This window comes from Hyalella azteca, unplaced genomic scaffold (genome assembly GCF_000764305.2).
Source record: "Hyalella azteca isolate HAZT.00-mixed unplaced genomic scaffold, Hazt_2.0.2 contig690, whole genome shotgun sequence".
In the NCBI taxonomy this organism is placed as follows: Eukaryota; Metazoa; Arthropoda; class Malacostraca; order Amphipoda; family Hyalellidae; genus Hyalella; species Hyalella azteca.
In genome coordinates this window covers 1-19,327 of record NW_025931028.1, presented here as the reverse complement: position 1 = coordinate 19,327, position 19,327 = coordinate 1, and the positions used below count along the sequence as shown (strand labels likewise).

Below are 19,327 nucleotides of genomic sequence, written 5' to 3'. Positions count from 1 at the left end.
AGAAATTCTATGCTCACTGCGAATTTAAGCACGTATTGCCGTTTAAATCACGTATGAGGTAAAAGTGGAAAAAATCTCGCAAATGAAGGCAAAATCTAAAAAATTGTCACGGGTAAACATCACCGTTATGAGGTTAGGTTTCTATGTTCAGAGTTTCGTTCAAATGTAAAGTGGTTTAGAAGAAATGTCATGCTCACTGCAAATTTCGGCTCGTATCGTCATATAACTCACGAATTAAGGTGAAATAAAAAAAAAAATTACGAGCTAAACATCACCGTTTGGTCCTAATGAATACGTCTACCAAGTTTCATCGAGCTACGTTCATTACCTTGGGAGTTCAAGAAAATGTCAACTATTCGAACAGAATCTTCGAAGTATTTTCCAATAAAATCTTGAATACATTATTTCATCATTTTCAACGGATCCTGTTTATCACAGGCACAAAGCAGCTGCTTTGAATAAGCACGTGCATAAGTAAATCAAACAAAACCATGAACGTCAATGTTTACTTAATAGTATCGTAAATAAAACTTTTCAGCAGGTATATAAGCGACGGTAGGAAAACAAATGAATCGTAATCTAATACTGGCACCAGAATATCGGTCAGACGTCAGCTCTCAAAGACGCTATTTCTTCTACGTTTTACAGGTTTAGCGCTTGCCGCTGTGAGCAATAGCGTCATCTGTTCACTGTGTTTTAATGCATCTTCAAAATGCATTTCAGTTAAATACGAATGCTCACCCAATTTGAACGTTTCAATCAAGTTCTGGCACACAGAAATATTTTTTGAAATACTGGCAAGAATGTCGAGTTCCTCAGAAGAGAGACGTCTCTTATCGGCTGCTTGGTAACTCGAGTCATTTTCTGTAGCATCATTGCTAAAATATTCCTGTGCCTCAGTCAGGTTTTGGTCGGCAGAATATTGAACATTGGAGGCAAGCATATTCGTTACTTCACTTGACTCACTCACAATATTTTCTACGTGAGAAATTTTCCTCGAATTTGATACACATTGCTGACGGAACAGGAAAAAAGGCATGCACTGAGAGCCGCATATTGCACCACCGGAGTGAGATAGTGCGGACATAGATGGCGTTTTTAAAGGCACAGCATGCGGTTCCCGCATCAAAAACTTCTGTAATCTTTGCTTAACCGCCGGCGAGCAACGCTGTAAGATGGCAGCAACGATCTGAAAAGCAAAATAATAACATTAACATCAACAATGAATTGAAAGGATCGCATTCTTTCACGATACTGCATTAGTAATTTTAGGGAGTTGGAAATTTAATTTCAGGTAGAGGACTAATACAATTGGTTGAGGTATATATCGCAACACATCGGGATGCTGTAATTTTTACAGCAATAACCCATTGGTCTGATAAACTGCACGTGATATTCTGCACACTACCGTTTCGGTTCTCTGAGATGCGACCTAATAAGAAGCTCACTCCCTTACTTGACACGTGGTATAAGTTTGCTCATCCATAAAAAACCATTGGTCTGATAAACCACACGTGATATTCCTAACAATACGGTATCGGTTCAAAGAAATGCGACCGAAACAAGAAGTTTGGTGCCCCCTGGACACGCGTGAGTCTGCTCCTAAATACAAACACGTAAAGAAGAAACACAAGCACAGCTGGTCACCTCCTTGTGTGGCGTGCGGTGGGCGAAGAACACGAAGGCCTCCATCGCTCGCTGACACAGCCAGGCATGTTGATTTTCCGAGACAAGCAAACAACACAATTCTGCTCAGGATATGAGCACCTAATTAATCAAAACCAGGCTTATACTTAAAATTTATTACAGAGAGTGCTAAACTTGAGTGAAGCTCGAAAAAAATAAATGTACAGGAATAGAATGAGTGTAAACTCCATGCGCCAAGGTATCTTGGTTGCAGTAAACATATTACAAGAGCTTACGCAACGCAGAAAATCACTTTAAGAATTTTGATCCCTGATTATTATTAAAGTAACAATTGACAACAATATTTGTAGCAGAAATATTCACCTGCGAGGTTATCAGCGATGTAGCCAAGAGGCTGCTTGAAAGTTCGCACAGACAAGCTTTTCCACACTTCGATGACAGCCTCCCCCACTAAAGTCTTCTCAGAGACGCTCATACAGGAGAGCTTTCTTGTGGCATCAAGGCACACACGCAACAACTGCGTAATCAACAAATGAATCGCTCAGTGAGAAATCTGAACATATGAATTTATTTCATAAAGGACAAATAGGAATACGAGTTCAAGTCTGAAATTCTGTAAGATATTTAAATGGAGAAAGATAAGTACCAACAGTGTCTCAAATTAGGAAAACTTATCAATCCATGTAATTTCTTTCAACAATTATTTAAGAATTTTTAAAAATATACCACATGAATCGTCATTCAATGAAAATAAAGACATCGTTGAAAATGTATAGAAGTATGGAGAGTTCAGATAGGTATAGCTTTAAATAATTTCAATAATGTGGAAGCAAAGAAAAACGAGAATTAAAACATTTTTCGCTATTGCCTGCAATACGACTACTTGATCAACTTCTCTCTAGTGATTGTAACTCTCGTTACCTGACTTTAAGAGACGAATAGCACCAACAATGATTAATGTGTTTCTATACACGCGGTTAAATCGGTCAGTAAAAAAATAGGTATACTTGCGCGACTTGAAGGTCGTCCATAAGATCAGTGACGCGAGAAGTGACCATCGCCAGACGCATCACGAGCCATATGCCTCCGCTGCATCCCAGACACTTAACCGAGATCCTACGGATAGACAAAAATATAACTCAGTACTCACTGCAGTGAGTGACGGAGAGCGCATTTGTGGCAAATTATAAATATAAAAATATAACTCAGTACTCACTGCAGTGAGTGACAGAGAGCGCATTTTATCGTCGACGAAAACGTGAAGTCACGGACGGACGGACAGACGGACGGACATGGCGAGTACAATAGTGCATTTTTTCATAAATGAGAAAATGAGCTAAAAGGATAACAGCTGTCATTAAGACTAGAGAAATTAGGCAAACTTTCACATAAATCTGAAATAAATAGTTAACATCAATGTTAAACTATCCTTCTTCACTGATGCCTATGCCGACTTCGTCTCTTCCGGGCTGAACAGGATAAGTCGAGCATTGATAGGAACTTGAACTACGCCTCACTGATATTTGCGGAGCAATACATTCCGGTTCAGCAGTTATGGAGGTGCGTTTATTAATGCACAGTGCTCAATACTTTTTAAATGCTTCGTCACTCAGTGATTGTGGCATTGATGCCTTAAAAACTTTGAGGGAAAAGTTCAACTAAGTCGTGAATGTCAGCATTAGGTATTGATATAAGATAGGATCAAATTCGCGCTCGTTTACTGGATTCCCGACCCTCTAAAACTTGATCTTGCTACAATTAAATTCACTTCCGTTCTATTTCCATGAAGATGTACCAATCAGTGTACTCATCCTTTCCATACTATTATTAACCTCATTTAATTGCCAAATAATCATACGTTGTTATTTGTACAGTTGTGACAACGCTCTCCTGTTGAGTGTTAAATAGTGACTTAGAACTCAGGACGCGTTAGACCGTCGTTACCATAAGTTTCCGGGTGCGAAGATTATGGCCAATGTCTCTGCTCTGGTGCATGAATAACGAGGAAATCCTTTTCAATTATATAAATATGATAGTTCAATACAGTATCGTCGTTTCAGTAGGTTATACGCATAAAGGCCTTTCACCTGTCCCAAAATTGCGCTAATGAAGCCACCAGAGAACCCAGGCAGACATCAGAGGCACCAGGAGTTCGCCACCTCAACAAGGCAAACAGACACTGCAGATGATCTTCCTGTGCAAAACACGGATCATAAACTTATAAAAAATTGTTTTTTCAAAGTTCTTCATCAAAAGAAATGAAATCAAAGCGAAATTCCTGTGGCTTCAATATCTTAGAATTCAATTCAATGATAAATGCTATTTTAAATCGAAATTATAAATATAAATTCACAAACGTCGGGTTAAATTCAGATTTGAATTGAAAATATTGGCCCGCTGAGAGCTGCATGGATTATTGAAAACAGGGGCTTGGTTAGAAAGGAAAATTAGTGCGTCGGTTCTGATGACGCATGCACTAGCACCAGCGGCATAAGTCTCATTTTGAAGAATGAATTGAGTATAAGTAGCAAGATGTTTATTTCACTCGCACACTCATCGCCGCCCCATGCGACCTCTCACCAGCTGTCGCAAGCGCGTCGCGCTGACCGCCGCTTCAGTACCACAGGTGACTGCACGCGCCAGGGCATCCGAGGCGGCGTCACAGACGTCCTTTAGGCACGCGGTGCTCATACGCAGCTCGTCGGGGCCGTGGCGGTCCTTGGTGGCACTGAAGAGAAGCGTGCCACTGAGGTGACATTGCAGCACTGCAGGAAGGCTAGTCCAGCTAGCCGTAACTGTCAATAGTATACAATTTTACTGCAAAACTTCCTTCTGCAATGACGAATATTCAGCTGTCACTGAGAAGCAAAAAAAGAAAGTATTAATTGATGAAGTTTACAATCAAGCTAACAAGCTTATTGTTACTCCTTAATTAAACTTTACTTGAGCTTATATTTACTCTTTAAGGAGTACCAATAAGAGGAGTAATTGAAAAAGTTATCAATTGATTAGTCACCGTAAACTAAAAGCAGTGAAAGGTTGAGTGTATCTCCTGCAATGACATTCAACTTTAACTTAATTATTTATGAAGTTGACGAGTTATCACTGAACCACACGTCAAGAGCTGATATGGTGAGATGAAACCTTAACACATTCTACGAGATCGTCGGCATTTTGCCAGGTATTCCAATTTGGTTCTGGAATTTAAATTTGGTTCTGGAATTTAAATCGAATAAAATCTAAATTAAAATTGACTTTTATGATAAAAAAGGAAAAGACAAATTGTAATGAGACTGTTGAGGATATCAGAAAAGTTCAATTCTGTACTGTGAAATTTTCGGAAAGAGTCGGCCACGCAGCTGACATAAAAACTTGAAAAATTCCAGTGTCACGGATAATGTGAATTTAAACACTTATTTTCTTAACGGGTGTATGTTGGTTGTGGCTACTGAAGTATCTACTAACACACATCTGTCATCTTTAACAGTTGAAACAGGTTTAAACTTTGCACCGTCCGGCATCCTAAGTTTGGTAATGTAGTGGTACAGCATTTAATTTTGCTCGGAAAAATGCCACAAAAATATTTGCACATGGCAAAATTATCAGGCAGATCTGCCAGCTTGAACCAGTTATTGACAATTATGGTATGCTGTAAAAGTAGAACTTTGCAGTATCCGGCGCCATTGGCGTTGATAATAATTATACCTCAAAATGCACCGTGTATCATTAATGATACAAAATAGATTTTAGCCTAAAAGGTTATTGTAATTAGGCTATTCGTCTACAGCTAATCCAGAGCTCTGGTGGTGCAGTGGTGAGAGACTGTCTCTCGCACCCAGCTCCAGGGTTCGAGCCCCACTGAGGACTTCTTCCGGGAAGCTCAGCTCATGGTCAACTCAGCCATTCATCCAACTCTGGTTGATAAATGAGTACCTGGCTTGTCCAGGGTGTTGTGTAATACAATAAAATGGTTCTGGCGGGTCAGCGAGCCAGTGATGGTCGTAGAACTACCAGTGGCACCAAGTGCACAGAAAAACTGACCTATCACCCCCCTTCCCTAGTCACCACTACCAGGATGGGCAATTACAACAGCTAATCCTTGCATCGAGTACAATAAATATCAAATCAAACGAGGACGAAAAGTTAATGTTACATCGGTGACTTATACCGCGGCAAACATAAACGCCAGTGAGCGAAAAGGCGTGGTCTCTACATACTGTAAATGCGCTCATTTAAGGGTTAAATTTTTTCTTTTAAATTAAAAGATAACTAGCAAGATTTGGGCCAGCCGGCATCATTTACTTTTTGTAGTAAAGGATTTAAATCAAAGAGACAACTAATGAGAAGCACGCGCTCACCAGGTGCAGATTGAGGCAAGCATTTCTGCAGACGCAGCAGCAGTAGAGCGAGTGATGGCTGGAGGTCAGCGTGGGCGTGGGCGGCAGCGCGGCACATAAAGACATACAAGTCAGAGCACAGCTCGCCACTGCCAACCCTGCAACACAGGTGACATCTGAGATCAGGACCCTCTGGATAAAATTTAAAGAGGAGTGGGGACATAAAAAATCTTAATGCCGCGTCAACCATAATTTTTCATGTGACATACATACAACTTAGGGGAATTTAAGGTCTATGTTAGAAGACTCAGCAGCCCAGTGCCAGGCAACAGACGACTGTAGTTGTATAGCTCATCTTTGCCTTAATGCATTGCTTATGAGCAACAGATGCTTAGCGCAAATAGCAGTACATGTAAAAAAATAATTATATAACAATCGGATGCAGCAAAGCATCCTGCTAAGTGCTGAGTCACTGAAAAAAATGAAGTAATAGTTGAGTCTCCTGTTCACTCATTGCCAAACAATGCAGCCACAGCAAAGTCTCATGTTCATTAATTGCCAAAGAATTCTATTAAGCCCATTCAACATGATCATACAAAATATTCTATACCATAGATATTTGTTTTAAGATATTAATTGCAATAATGAAGATTGAGCGGTAGAAATTTTCTATTTAAATAAAGGAGCATTACTTGAGAGAAGCTCCTTCTATACAGTCGAGGCACCCGCGAGACTGTCTCATATGTGAACATTCATCAGGATTTTAATTCAGATTCACAACATTAAAATCCTCGTGAAACTAGTCAACATTTTCAAATAGATCAACTACACTGTTCCAATAAACGTGCTACCGTATCTAAAATCATGAGAATAAATAATAATTTGTTGTAATAATTCGTGTTTGATAAACTCGTGTCAAAAATTGCACAAACCTGGCGACAAAAGTGATGAGATCTGCTGCGAGAGCGCTACTCCACCAGCAATTCACGGAGCCCCTGCCAGTTAGCTCAGCAAGTTTGGAATATGGAACGCGGAGTTCAGGGTCAACTTCTGGCCAATCCGCGCCCATAGACTGCAATGAAATGGGTAATTTAAGCGTGTAACATATAGCATTTGCGATGTATGGAAAGATAAGTCATCAATGCGCCACATAAAATCTACATACAATAATGCAAACACGGCGAATCTGTCATTTTAGAAAATAAACAATTCTTGGCCAACAAGTTGGAAATTATGCGATATTAGCTACAGATACATACATTTGATATGAAAATCGATGAATGTTTCATATGATTTGATATTGGATCTTATGATGAGCACGAGATTCCTCCGTCCATGCTGGTTTGTAACATTCAAGTCACAATTTCATGCCAAAAATCAAAACAGGACCTCAAGAGACCGAATGCGTTTAAAAATCGCTGCCTATTGCGCATTATTACAATAAATTGCTCATATTTTTTCCTTTTTTATGAGATTACCTGCTTAAGTAAAGCAGAGAAAAGCATTCGCTGCGCCGTTGGCCAGGCCGCATCAGTGACTGCGGTGACGACGACGCTGGCCGCGACGAGCGTCGCCTCGTACAGAGGCAACACGTCCGCCGCAGCGCCGTCGCGACGCTCCAGACGCACCGCCAGTGATGAGTGGAGCACACCGCTGCCTGCAAGCGACCAACACAGCATTAGAATACTAACGGGGGTTGAGAGTTGAACATGCCGTTGCCTGCAGGTGCCCATAAATGACGTTAGATTACATACAGGGGTTGAGAGTTGAACAAGGCGCTGCCTGTCAACGTTAGCTTACAAACAGGGATTAAGAGCGATAGTTTGGTCCTGGTCATCATCACCACAATTGCAATTCATTGAAAACGGCTGGTTACCATCACAAGAAATTATTGCTTATAAACTACTGTCAGAGGAGATTATATGGGGGCATTATTGAGCTATTTGTATTATATATAAAACGCCACTTCAATTCGCGGACTGGTGATAAGTATCAATACTAACCGAGGGCAATGGAGACCCACATTGATCAGAACTAACAAATCACAAACTAATGTAATTAAAAATAAAACGTTGAATCTGTAGAGAATTTTCATTTGGCTTGCAACCTTCATCGCTCAAACTCACAGTAAGGCACGTAGCACAAGAAAGACGCTAGCAGGACACACGGTAATTGCGACAAAGAGGAGGCTTTTTTCTGCTTAAGTAAAGCAGAGAAAAGCATTCGCTGCGCCGTTGGCCAGGCCGCATCAGTGACTGCGGTGACGACGACGCTGGCCGCGACGAGCGTCGTCTCGTACAGAGGCAACACGTCCGCCGCAGCGCCGTCACGACGCTCCAGACGCACCGCCAGCGACGAGTGGAGCACACCGCTGCCTGCGAGCGAGCAACACGGCGTTAGAATACTAACGGGGGTTGAGAGTTGAATACGGCGCTGCATGTCAACGTTAGGTTTCAAATTGGGGTAGAGGGTTGAACATGGCGCCAGCATTCGCTTACTAACAGGGATTGAGAGCGATAGTTTGGTCCTGGTCATCATCACCACAATTGCAATTGCAGCAATTCATTGAAAACGCCTGGTTACCATCACAAGAAATTATTGCTGATAAACTACTGGCAGAGACTGGAAATTATACGAGGAATTATTGAACTATTTATTTTATCAAAAAGGCCAGTTCTATTCGCTAACTGGAGATAAGTATCAGTACTAATCGAGGGCAAAATAGACACACAGATTGATCCGAACTTGAAAGAACGAGATAATCGCGAACAAACAATTGTAATTAAAAATACAACGTTGAATCTGTAAAGAATTGTCATTTGGTTTGCAACCTTCATCGCTCAAACTCACAATAAGGCACGTAGCACAAGAAAGACGCTAGCAGGACACACGGTAATTGCGACAAAGATGAGGCTTTGTGTTGTTGAGTAACGGCATCAGGGAGCCCCAGAGCGACGTAACAAAGCAGCAGCAGGGGAGCAGAGCAGCAGGCACCCCAGGTGAACTTCATTGCAGTCGCGTCTCCTTCGTCATCAACAGCCGTGCGTTCAGGGCTCATGTAGCGAGCTTCTAGATCTTTAGCAGTCGTTATCCACGAGGCAATGGCGTCTAATAAAACCTAGAAATAACAAAATAGGTCCTTCATACGAAGTAATGGTGTCTAATAAAACCTAGAAATAACAAAATAGGTCCTTCATACGAAGTAATGGTGTCTAATAATATATAACTGGAAATAATACACAAGTACTTTACACAAGGTAATATCATCTAATAGAACTTGAACACCACAATTGAATCTTTCACACCGCGGGGCAGGCGCAAATCTTATTTTAAGTTCACGAACATAATTTCATGGCAAATTATTGACAACAGTATAATTTGTTCAAAAGTTTGAAATAATATTTTAATTATTCTATTATTCCTGACTTCAATATAAATGGAATGCCTGTGTGGCACAATGAACCGTACTACATTGGTTGGAACGTTATTCTTTTGGCCCAGTTATCCTTATGGGAAGCACTTAACAACACTAGTTATGCTCCATGAAGTACTGGAGCACACTATTTATCCACACCACAAGTAATAAAATATATTTAAAACGCACACATGAACAAAATAACAATGAAAATGAACACATAGTAAACGACTCTTATGCTAAAGACAACAATCATCATGACGAGGAATAAATTGCTCTAATAATTCATGGAAGTGAATAGTTATAAACAAATAGAAGGATTATACTCTGGAGTGCAACGGATTGATGAAGGAACGCACACCGCCAATAATATTCATGGAAGTTAATAGTTATAAGCAAATATAAGAATTACACTCTGGATTGCAACTGCTTGATGAAGGAACGCACACCGCCAAACGAGGTATGTGGAGTGAGGGTAGTCAGCAGCAGCTGCAGTGCCAGCACCATCGGCTCTGAGAGACCCTCGCCCAACACGGCCTGGCCTTCCTGTTGTGGGGCTGGAGCCTCCAGCAGCGTAACACACACGCTGCACCTGCAACAGTACACACTGAGTTTAATGATATTTATTTAGTATAACTGAAGTATATTTTACTCAGCTATCAGCTATCAATTTCACATAAATGAATGAAAAAAAAATATGCTCCCAATACAGAAACTTTATTTGCTTGCAAAATTCAGCTGAACTAAAAAGAAAAAAGTTAACTTCCTTCTTGATTCATCATAAAAGGTTCCTTTTTGAAAAAAAAAATACATTTTTGCATTGCAGAAAATTAGGTCACAGGCAATTAATTTCACCGTGCAAGAATGAGGCAGAAATGGAGCAGCGAGGACACCACAGCAACACCACAATGTTCAAGAAATGTGTCAGCCACTGATGATGTCACCTTAGCACACATGGTGCACATTCGCACCACGCGCCGCACCACAGTCTGCTGTGATGCTCTCTCTTCTGCCTGTAAGTGCAAGTGATGATGGGGTAGCAGGGAATAAAGCAGCTCCAGGCCCTCCTGGAGTTCCATGCTGAGTTTCTCAACAACAAACTTTACATCGAGCCCATCATTGAGGAATGCCAGAGCATCCTCGCTCCTCTTGAGTGATGAGCAAGTTGAAGCAATATTTTTCCAGCCATTTACAACACCCTTCATGTGTGACAGAGATGACAGCAAGCGGCACATAGATGATACTTCCATCAGCACTGCCAGTAGGTAGTAAAAGTTAAGAGTACATGTTATGTTGTTCAGACATGGAAATTGGAATGGAACCTCAAAACAAGACAAGGAGCCTAATTAAACAATGATGCAAAATTAAAAGGTTAAAGACAGGAAACTTTCAAAATTGAAAATTATCATTTTAATGGTTTGAAAATTGGAACTAATCTTTTAACAAGTATTTGAACATAGACACAAGAGAAAATTTAAATTTTTGATGCTAGTAGTAGAAAGTATTACCAATACCATAGTTTATTCATTTATAATTGTGTCATAAAACCATTCATGGAATGTAAGCACAAAAAGTAGTAGTTTATGAATATCATGATATCCAATCACTATGGTCAAAATAATTGGTAAAATTGATAGTTCAAAAATAAAATAAAGCTATCCAACTTTCATAATACTGCAAAACTTTAACACATAGTGATTTTTCTGTGATTCAACTTTACACACTTACTTGATGCAGTAATGTTGCAAGCAGCAAGATTACAAATGCTGCTCAAACTGTTGAGCAGAACTGATGCAGCTTCAAGAGAAGCTGCCAGCAGCTCATTGTATGCCTCTTTGACCAGCATATCTCTGTCCTCATACCATGCACCACTGCACATGGAAGCATTACATAAATGAACAAACTTCCTTCAGGCATTTTGACCTAGTAACAAGTGGCCTCTCACTAGTGGTAAAGTTACAGAAAAGGTTTACTTATTAGAGTTTTTAGACAGACAAAATAGCTGATTTATAAAGTTGAAAGTTATAATTTTTCTAATAGTAGATTTTTTAAAATTCTATAGTTGATTACACAGAAAAAAATAGTTGATTGCTAAAGCTGAATAGTTAGTTGATTTATTTTTTGATGAAATAGTTGATTTTTTTCAACCTTTTACCTACAGTTGATTAGATAGAAGAAACCTTTTAATGATTCAGTTAGAAAGTTTTCAGTTGTCAAGAATGCTTTTAATAATACATAATAGCCTGAGTTTATGAGTATAGAAAAAATACAAGGCAAAGCAGTTTTGGTGCTGAAGAATTAAATAATTTTTACATTCCAATAGATAGGTACTTGCAATAGTTCAATGTGGAACATTAATCAAAAGATTTTTGTAAACTTATACAATAGCTGGCATCATCATCCCACACACCATGGTTTTTCTTGTGCAAAGATTGTACACGATTTTCAAAATAGAGATAATTTGACTGATATGAAAGGTTAATATAGGTATCCAACAATGGGTTATGCTCCTCACTTGGTCTGGCAATGCTCCAGTGGAACATGGACAAGTTGCAGCAACAAAGTTGGGGCAAATGAAGGAAGACAAAGATGGGGAGTTGCATTGCTCAATCCTTCAGTGAATGTCAACAATCGTTGACAGTTTTGTACCACTGCAAGACAGCCCTTGAACATATTTTTGTGCATTACAAACCAGTTTCTGTACTCAACAGATTTCAATTAAAAATGAACATATAATACACAAAATTTGTATTTAAATTTCCATTCGAAATTAGAAAATGCCGCAATGTTACATTCACACACATATAACATGCATAATGCTTTAAGGTATATATTTTAATATTCTTTATTGAACAGTGCAATAAAAAATTCATGCCTACACTTCAGCACCAAGATCACTATGTTAATATATGTGCACAGTATATAAAATTCATTGGAACTCAATGTTTTAAATTTAGTATGTACCATTATCACTTTACATCAGGTGGAATTGATACAAATTAAACAAATATAATTATCAACAGTAAAAATTAATTAGGAAGTATTACCAACAAAAGAGAATAAAAAGCTTCATCTAAAACTTCTTCTGTTTGCACAAGCAACTCCAGTTCAGCCATGTTGGCACTTAGAGTGGACTGGAGTAGGGGTAGAACAGCTTCTAAGAAATCAAACTCAGTTGTGGCACATGAGAGCTTGGGCAGAACCACATCCATCATGAAGAGGACAGCACGGACAGTTTTATCTCTTTTTTTAGCATCGGCAGTGCTTGAATCCCAGTAGGTTTCAATGAGTTGCTGAAATTTTCTATTAAGGATTGTATTCCGCATGAATCAATAACAATAAATAATAAAGGAACTTGAAGGAAATAAGAAGGCTTGATAAATAATTGTTCATTTGCTTCAGATACATTCAGGCACAAAGGATACAATGAAGTCTCTTGCTGCTCCATCAGGCAAGAGGTCTACTTGACTCCTTGAAGCTTCTTGTAATTTATCAATAAACTTGGTAATGGCCTCATCATGTTCTTGGGTAAGAATATCATCAGAGTTGCTGCTGTTAGTTGATGAAAGTTCCATTTCTTTTTAATAATTAATGATACATTAACCAAAAAATTACTTGATAAACTATCTAACATAAGCACTGTACAAATTTATATCTGAAAAATATATAATTATAATTATTAAATATTTCTTGCCTAAATTTTAGTTTGCCAGCAATGACTAGCTGACTAGCCAGCATCTCTATACATGCTGCTAATGCATTTTTAGCACATTTTCTCATTTATGGACAAAAAGCGCTATTGTGCTAGTCATGGCTGTCCATCTGTCCGTGACTTCACATTTTCGTCAATGAGAAAATGCGCGCTGTCACAGTGTCACTCACTGCCCGCTGCAATGAGTACCGAGTTATATGCAGTTTTGTACCGAGTTATGTTTTTTTAATATATTGGCTATGTTGCATGATGGGAATTGGGATTTTGTTCGAAATGAATAACTTCTTCCCAATTTTTTTAATTCATATGGTCTGACTGTCTGACTGCTGACAAGCATATAATATGAAATATTTTTTTCAACAAATTAATTGTTATATTGTCAATGTCAGCTGACTTTCAAATGTAATTTATTTTGACCAAACCAATTGAGCAATAATATTCTTGGTCCAAATATTAATTTTGTCATGCTTTAATGAATGGGCAAATGTTTGCCCAGAACAAAATGTATATACATGATCCAAGGACCAATTTAGCAGGCCTCATATAGTTAGGTTACTTAGCGTTACTAAGTTGTACCTAACTTAGGTACAACTACAAGATAATCATAATACTAGTTTTTAAAACTAATGTAAATTCATTCACAGAAAATACTTTGATTGAAAAACTACGCGCTCTGAAATCTCAAGACTCAAATACTTTGAAATACCTACATATTTTGGTGTATTGCTTCCTTAACATTCCATGGTACCATGGTAGATTTATGAATATAATATATTAAATAAATCAACTTGAGATAGAAGTTTGACTTTTTGGTACACTTACATAGAAATTCAATCAATCTGTTAGCAATCAGATTCAACTTCCAACTGAGTTCCAAGTGAGAAGTGACAGTCACTGACAGGCTGACAGCCAACAGGTGCAAGCATAATGACAAATTTATTTTGATTTCTGTGTACATTTATCAATCTAAAATAATGGTTAATGTTAGCCATTGTTAGGTAGAGTTTTATTACATATTTTATTTGAAAATCCAATTATCCAAAATATATTTATTGTTATCAATGTGAATATCAATTAAATTTAAAGTCCTCATAGGACCTAGGCTCCTACTCCTAGTCATAGACCTCAGTGACTGAGGTGAGGAGTGAGGTCACCTCACTCCTCTCCTCAGACAGTCAGACTCAGAGAAGGTAAAAATAACAAACATTTTGTAAAATTGCATTAGCATTAAGTTCTTAGGCCTTGGTAGTTGGTACTACAAAATTTAAACTTATTTTTTATGCACTAAACTTAGCTTTTAGAATTATAATATATCTTCTATTTTAGGTTATTTAGGAATAATGGTATATTACTGAGATTTTGAAGTGAAACTTTATTGAATTTTTGGTGTCTCATCACTCTCATGTAATTCATTTAGCCTACAACAGAAATAAATGTTCTGTTAGCTAATTTACATGCTAGCCTATAAACAAAAAGGGTGTGAATTGAATGAACCAATAAGAACCAACATTGCAACTTGATCAAGCAATTTCCAATTTTCCAGTTGATCGTGAATAATTCGTGATTCGTGACTAGCTAGGTACTGTATAGTGTATAACTGTACTACTACTAGTACTAGTAGCAGTAACCACTAAGTAGGTACCTTGTACGTTTAACCTTATCATATCGGGCTTATGCCTAACTCAGTCTTGGTACATGGTACCTAGTCTGTTTTTCGTGACTTGATTCACAAGGGATCCGGCCTTTGGAACCCGATCTTTCCATAACTGACGATTGATTGAGATAGCTGCTGGACTTATTGCCTGCTCCATAATTTGCTAGGCATTTTAAGACTGAGCATATGCTCTCCTAATCAAGAGTGACGTCACTGTGGGCATCCAAGAATTTTTGGTAAATAGTGTATGTCAACACATTGTTTGTTTGTCCTATTTCTTTGAAAGCATTGCAAAATGACATCATCAAAATGGCACAATAAAATTTATTTACTGCATGCAACTTGGCTTTTTTTAAACAAAACTGGTATTAAAAATCAGTTGACGTCACGAGGTGACGTCACATCAGCCAAGGTGACGTCACAGTTGGAATAAAAAGTGGCATCCGCAAGGCGCAGCTGCACTAGGGAAAATATTGTATTAGTTCAACCATGAAAAAATTGACCTCATTAAAATGGCCCATAAAATTTATTTACTGCAACTAGTATTATTTTAAGCAAAACAGGTGTTACAAATCAATTTGAATCACACTGTGACATCTCAAGGTGACGTCACAACGACCAAGGTATATCACGGGTGGAATAACAAATGACATCCGCAAGGCGCAGCTGCGCGTGGGTCCAACTTGTATTAGTTCAACCATGAGCTGAAACTCCTCGTGAAATTATAGCAGATTTTTTGTCGCTTTGAAGTTTATACGTTTTCAGGTAAGGAGAAGTTTCGAGTTGAATTTAAAAAGTTCTGAATACTAATTCTATTTTAGAAACGGCTAAACTGATTCTAGTGAAATTATGATAGACTTTTTACCTCGTTTAAATTAATAGATTTTTAAGTTCGGGAGAGCTTTCGAGTTTAATTTAAGAAGTGAATATATGACAGAATTTCTATCGCCTAAAAGTAAATTTCTGGGTTTGGCGGAATTTTTAACTTGAATTTAAAAAGGTAAAAATACTAACTCGTTTTTAGAAACGGCTGAACTGATGCTCGCAAAATTATTATAGATTTCTTATTGCTTTGAAATGAATAAATTTCTAGGTTTGGGAGATCCTTCGAGCTGAATATAAACATTTATGAATAATAATTCTATTTTAGATCCGGCTGATCTGATACTCGTGAAATTATAATGGTCTTTTTATCGCTTCAAAGTGAATAAATTTCTAGGGTTGGGAAAACTTCAGAGTTGAATTTAAAAAGTGATAAGTACTAATTCTATAGTAGAAACGGCTGAAATAATACTCGTGAAATTAAAACAGTCTTTTTCCGCTTTAAAGCGAATAAATTCCTAGGTTTGGGAGAACTTTCGTGTTGAATTAAATAATTTATGAATACTAATTTTGATATAGAAACGGCTGAACTGATACTAGTGAAATTATAAAAGACTTTTTGCAGCTTTAGAGTGAAAAAATTTCTGGGTTTGGGAGAACCTACGATTTGAATTTAAAAAGTTATGAATACTAATTCTATTTTAGAAACGGCTGAACTGATACCCAAAAAATCACGAGACCTTTTGGAGGCTTTAAAGTGAAAAAATTTCCAGGTTTGGGAAACCTTTCGAGTTGAATTTGAAAAGTTATGAATACTAATTCTATTTAGAAACGGCTCATGAATTTATAACAGACTTTTTACCATTTTGAATTGAATAAATTTCTGGGCTTGGGAGAGCTTTCGATTTAAATTTAAAAGATTATGTAAACTAATTCTATTTTAGAAACGGCTGAACTTCCACGCTTGAAATTATAGCAGACTTTTTATCGCCTTAAATTGAATAAATTTCTGGATTTGGGAGAACTTTCAATTTGAATTTAAAAAGTTACGAATGCTTATTCAATTTCAGAAACGGCTAAACTGATAGTCGTGAATTTATAGCAAACTTTTTATCTCATTAAAGTGAATAAATTTCTATGTTTGGGAGGATTTTCATAGTTGAATTTAAAAAGTTACGAATACTTTTTCTATTTCAGAAACGGTTGAACTGATACTCTGTAAATTTTAACAGGCTTCTTACCGCTTTAAAGTAAAAAAATTCCTACTTTTGGGAAAACCTTTGAGTTGAATTTAAAAATTTATCAATACTAATTCTGTTTCAGAAACCGCTGAATTGACACTCCTCCCAGTTGTTGCATTTCGTTCAAATTGTTGTGATTTTATGAAAAATATTGAATGAATTGATTTCATATAGTAATTCGACCACATTCAAAATTTTCCAAACAATGCTACAATGTTAAAATGTGCCCGAAGGGGACAAGGAAATGGAAATATTAGTTGATCGAAAAATAATTGTTGAGATGATGGACAATCAGCTTGGAGTAACCAAATTAATTCGTCCAAGTATGCGGGTGGTTTACTGTCATTATTTTAAATAGGCAACTTGACTGGTTCAAAGCTGTCGTCAACATCGAAACCTTGGCCAAAAGGAATCTTGCTGATAATGGCAAATAAAAATATTCAAATTTGTTTACTAAATTAGAGAAAGAAAGTTTTTCTTGCGCTGATAGCTTAGGAAACAATCGTAATCGTTAATCGAATATATGAAATATGGAATATAAACGAATTTCGCACGAATGATAGTGACGCTTGAAATTATAACAGACTTTTTATCACCTCAAATTGAATAATTTTCTGGGTTTGGAAGAACCTTCAATTTGAATTTAAAAATTTATGAATGCTTGTTCTATTTCAGAAACGGCTAAACTGATAGTCGTGAATTTATAACAAACTTTTTATCTCATTAAAGTGAATAAATTACTATGTTTGGGGGGATTTTCATAGTTGAATTTAAAAAGTTACGAATACTTATTCTATTTCAGAAACGGTTGAACTGATACACGACATTCCAACGATGTAGTCAATGTCGAGATAAATATAGGGCCTCTCGAGACAAATAATGAATCACAATTTCGAGTGTGTTTGGAGTAAATAGCTTTTTTGTACCCTATACTCATAGCGTTTGTTCGGGGGATGATTGATACGAAGAGAAACTCTAGCTTTATTAAAGTTCCAAAACTGACGGCACAATTTCGAGTGTGTTTGGGGTAAATAATTTTTTGGCAGCCCCAAACTCATAGCGTTTGTTCGAGATGATTTATACTCAGAGAAACTCTAGCTTCATTGAAGTTCCAATACTGACGGCACAATTTCGAGTATGTTTGGAGTAAATAACTTTTTGACAGCCCAAACTCATATAGCGTTTGTTCGGGATGATTTATGTTCGGAGAACCTCTAGCTTTATTAAAATTCCAATACCGGCGGCACAATTTTGAGTGTGTTTGGAGTAAATAACTTTTTTGCTGCTCAAACTCATAGCGTTTGTTCGGGATGATTTATGTTCNGAAAACAGGATTCATGTTCAATGCTATAATAAGCCGTAAAATATACTTTTTAGCGCATTTTCTCATTTATGGAAAAAAGGCGCAATTGTGCTCGTCACGTCCGTCCGTCCGTCCGTGACCACGTTTTCGTCGACGAGAAAATGCGCTCTCTGTCACTCACTTCAGTGAGTACTGAGTTATATTTTATTAAAGTAATGCCTGAATTTATTTTCTGATTTCAAAGTTTGTTTAATTATTTTTTGTCAGGTCTAACCGGCTTACGGGGTTAAACTAAAAATTTCAATTGAAAATGTAAACGAACGATAAATATCGCTGGAATGAAAATAAATGCAATATTGAGTAAAGTGCCGTTGTGACTGAGTAAAGAATCTATCAATAAAATGTAAATATTCGTTTTTAATAAAGTATTTTGGATATTTATTAACATTTCGCTCACTCCTACAATTCCATATCACTACCTCACTCCCGTAAATACAGTTCAAATGAACCGGCCCTTAATTAGAACCCATCAAGATCTTGTATTCTGATACGTGATGATTAATACGTGATGATTAATACGTGATGATTAATACGTGATGATTAATACGTGATGATTAATACGTGATGATTAATCTCAGGACTAGTGCTGCTAGATTTAGCTGCATCGGTTTGAATAAATTTGAGAGTGATATTTTCAGAGTAATTTGGGATGCGATACATCGAAAATTGAGAATAAAATTACTTTCTTTTTTTTCTACATTAACTATGAATGAAAAATATTTTTCCCAATAAGGTTCAAGACATTATTATATGCCTGAAAAAGAATATAAAAATTTATTTAGGCGCTGATTTATGATGCTTTATTTAATTTATTTAAGAAATTTTGTTCACCTTACATGGAATTGATTGTATCGATGGCATTTCAAATTAGAATCTATTGACCAAAAAGTACGAAAGTAACACCTATAGAAATGACCGATATGGCTAAAATTTGATCATATCCCGCTATTGGCGGAAGATTTTGATTATTTAAAAAAATAGCGGAATTTCGAGGAATTTATTCCGTAAGCAATACCTTATGTCACCCATATGAAGGCAAAGGTTCTATTATTAATATTATATAATTTGAATAACGATAATAATAATATTAACAATAATTAATAAAAGAATGGTGGCATCGCTAGCCAACTATTAAT

The 19,327-nt window shown here is 37.2% G+C and overlaps 1 protein-coding gene across 1 annotated transcript; it reads right to left on the bottom strand.

Annotated features, from left to right (window-relative positions):
- Positions 1–492: 492 nt before the first annotated feature.
- Positions 493–13,056, bottom strand: LOC108674526. Its single transcript, XM_018162486.2, has 17 exons — positions 12,825–13,056; positions 12,447–12,692; positions 11,915–12,063; positions 11,128–11,270; positions 10,255–10,654; positions 9,847–9,991; positions 8,835–9,102; positions 8,111–8,359; positions 7,463–7,641; positions 6,917–7,056; positions 6,006–6,142; positions 4,228–4,442; positions 3,735–3,841; positions 2,655–2,763; positions 2,011–2,164; positions 1,648–1,748; positions 493–1,189 (listed from the first exon to the last, which is right to left on the bottom strand). Exons 1-17 carry the CDS (start codon positions 12,972–12,974, stop codon positions 611–613), a joined length of 3,471 nt encoding a protein of 1,156 aa, XP_018017975.1. The 5' UTR covers positions 12,975–13,056; the 3' UTR covers positions 493–610.
- Between the last annotated feature and the right edge of the window lie 6,271 nt (positions 13,057–19,327).

Bases quoted from the DNA above. Each gene is read 5' to 3' on its own strand.
- LOC108674526 (XM_018162486.2), bottom strand. From the start codon at position 12,974: ATGGAACTTTCATCAACTAACAGCAGCAACTCTGATGATATTCTTACC. The intron at 2,165-2,654 runs GTATACCTATTT...TTGATTACGCAG, and splicing joins ACGACCTTCAAGTCGCGCAA to TTGTTGCGTGTGTGCCTTGA. The intron at 1,749-2,010 runs GTGAATATTTCT...TATCCTGAGCAG, and splicing joins CATCGCTGATAACCTCGCAG to AATTGTGTTGTTTGCTTGTC.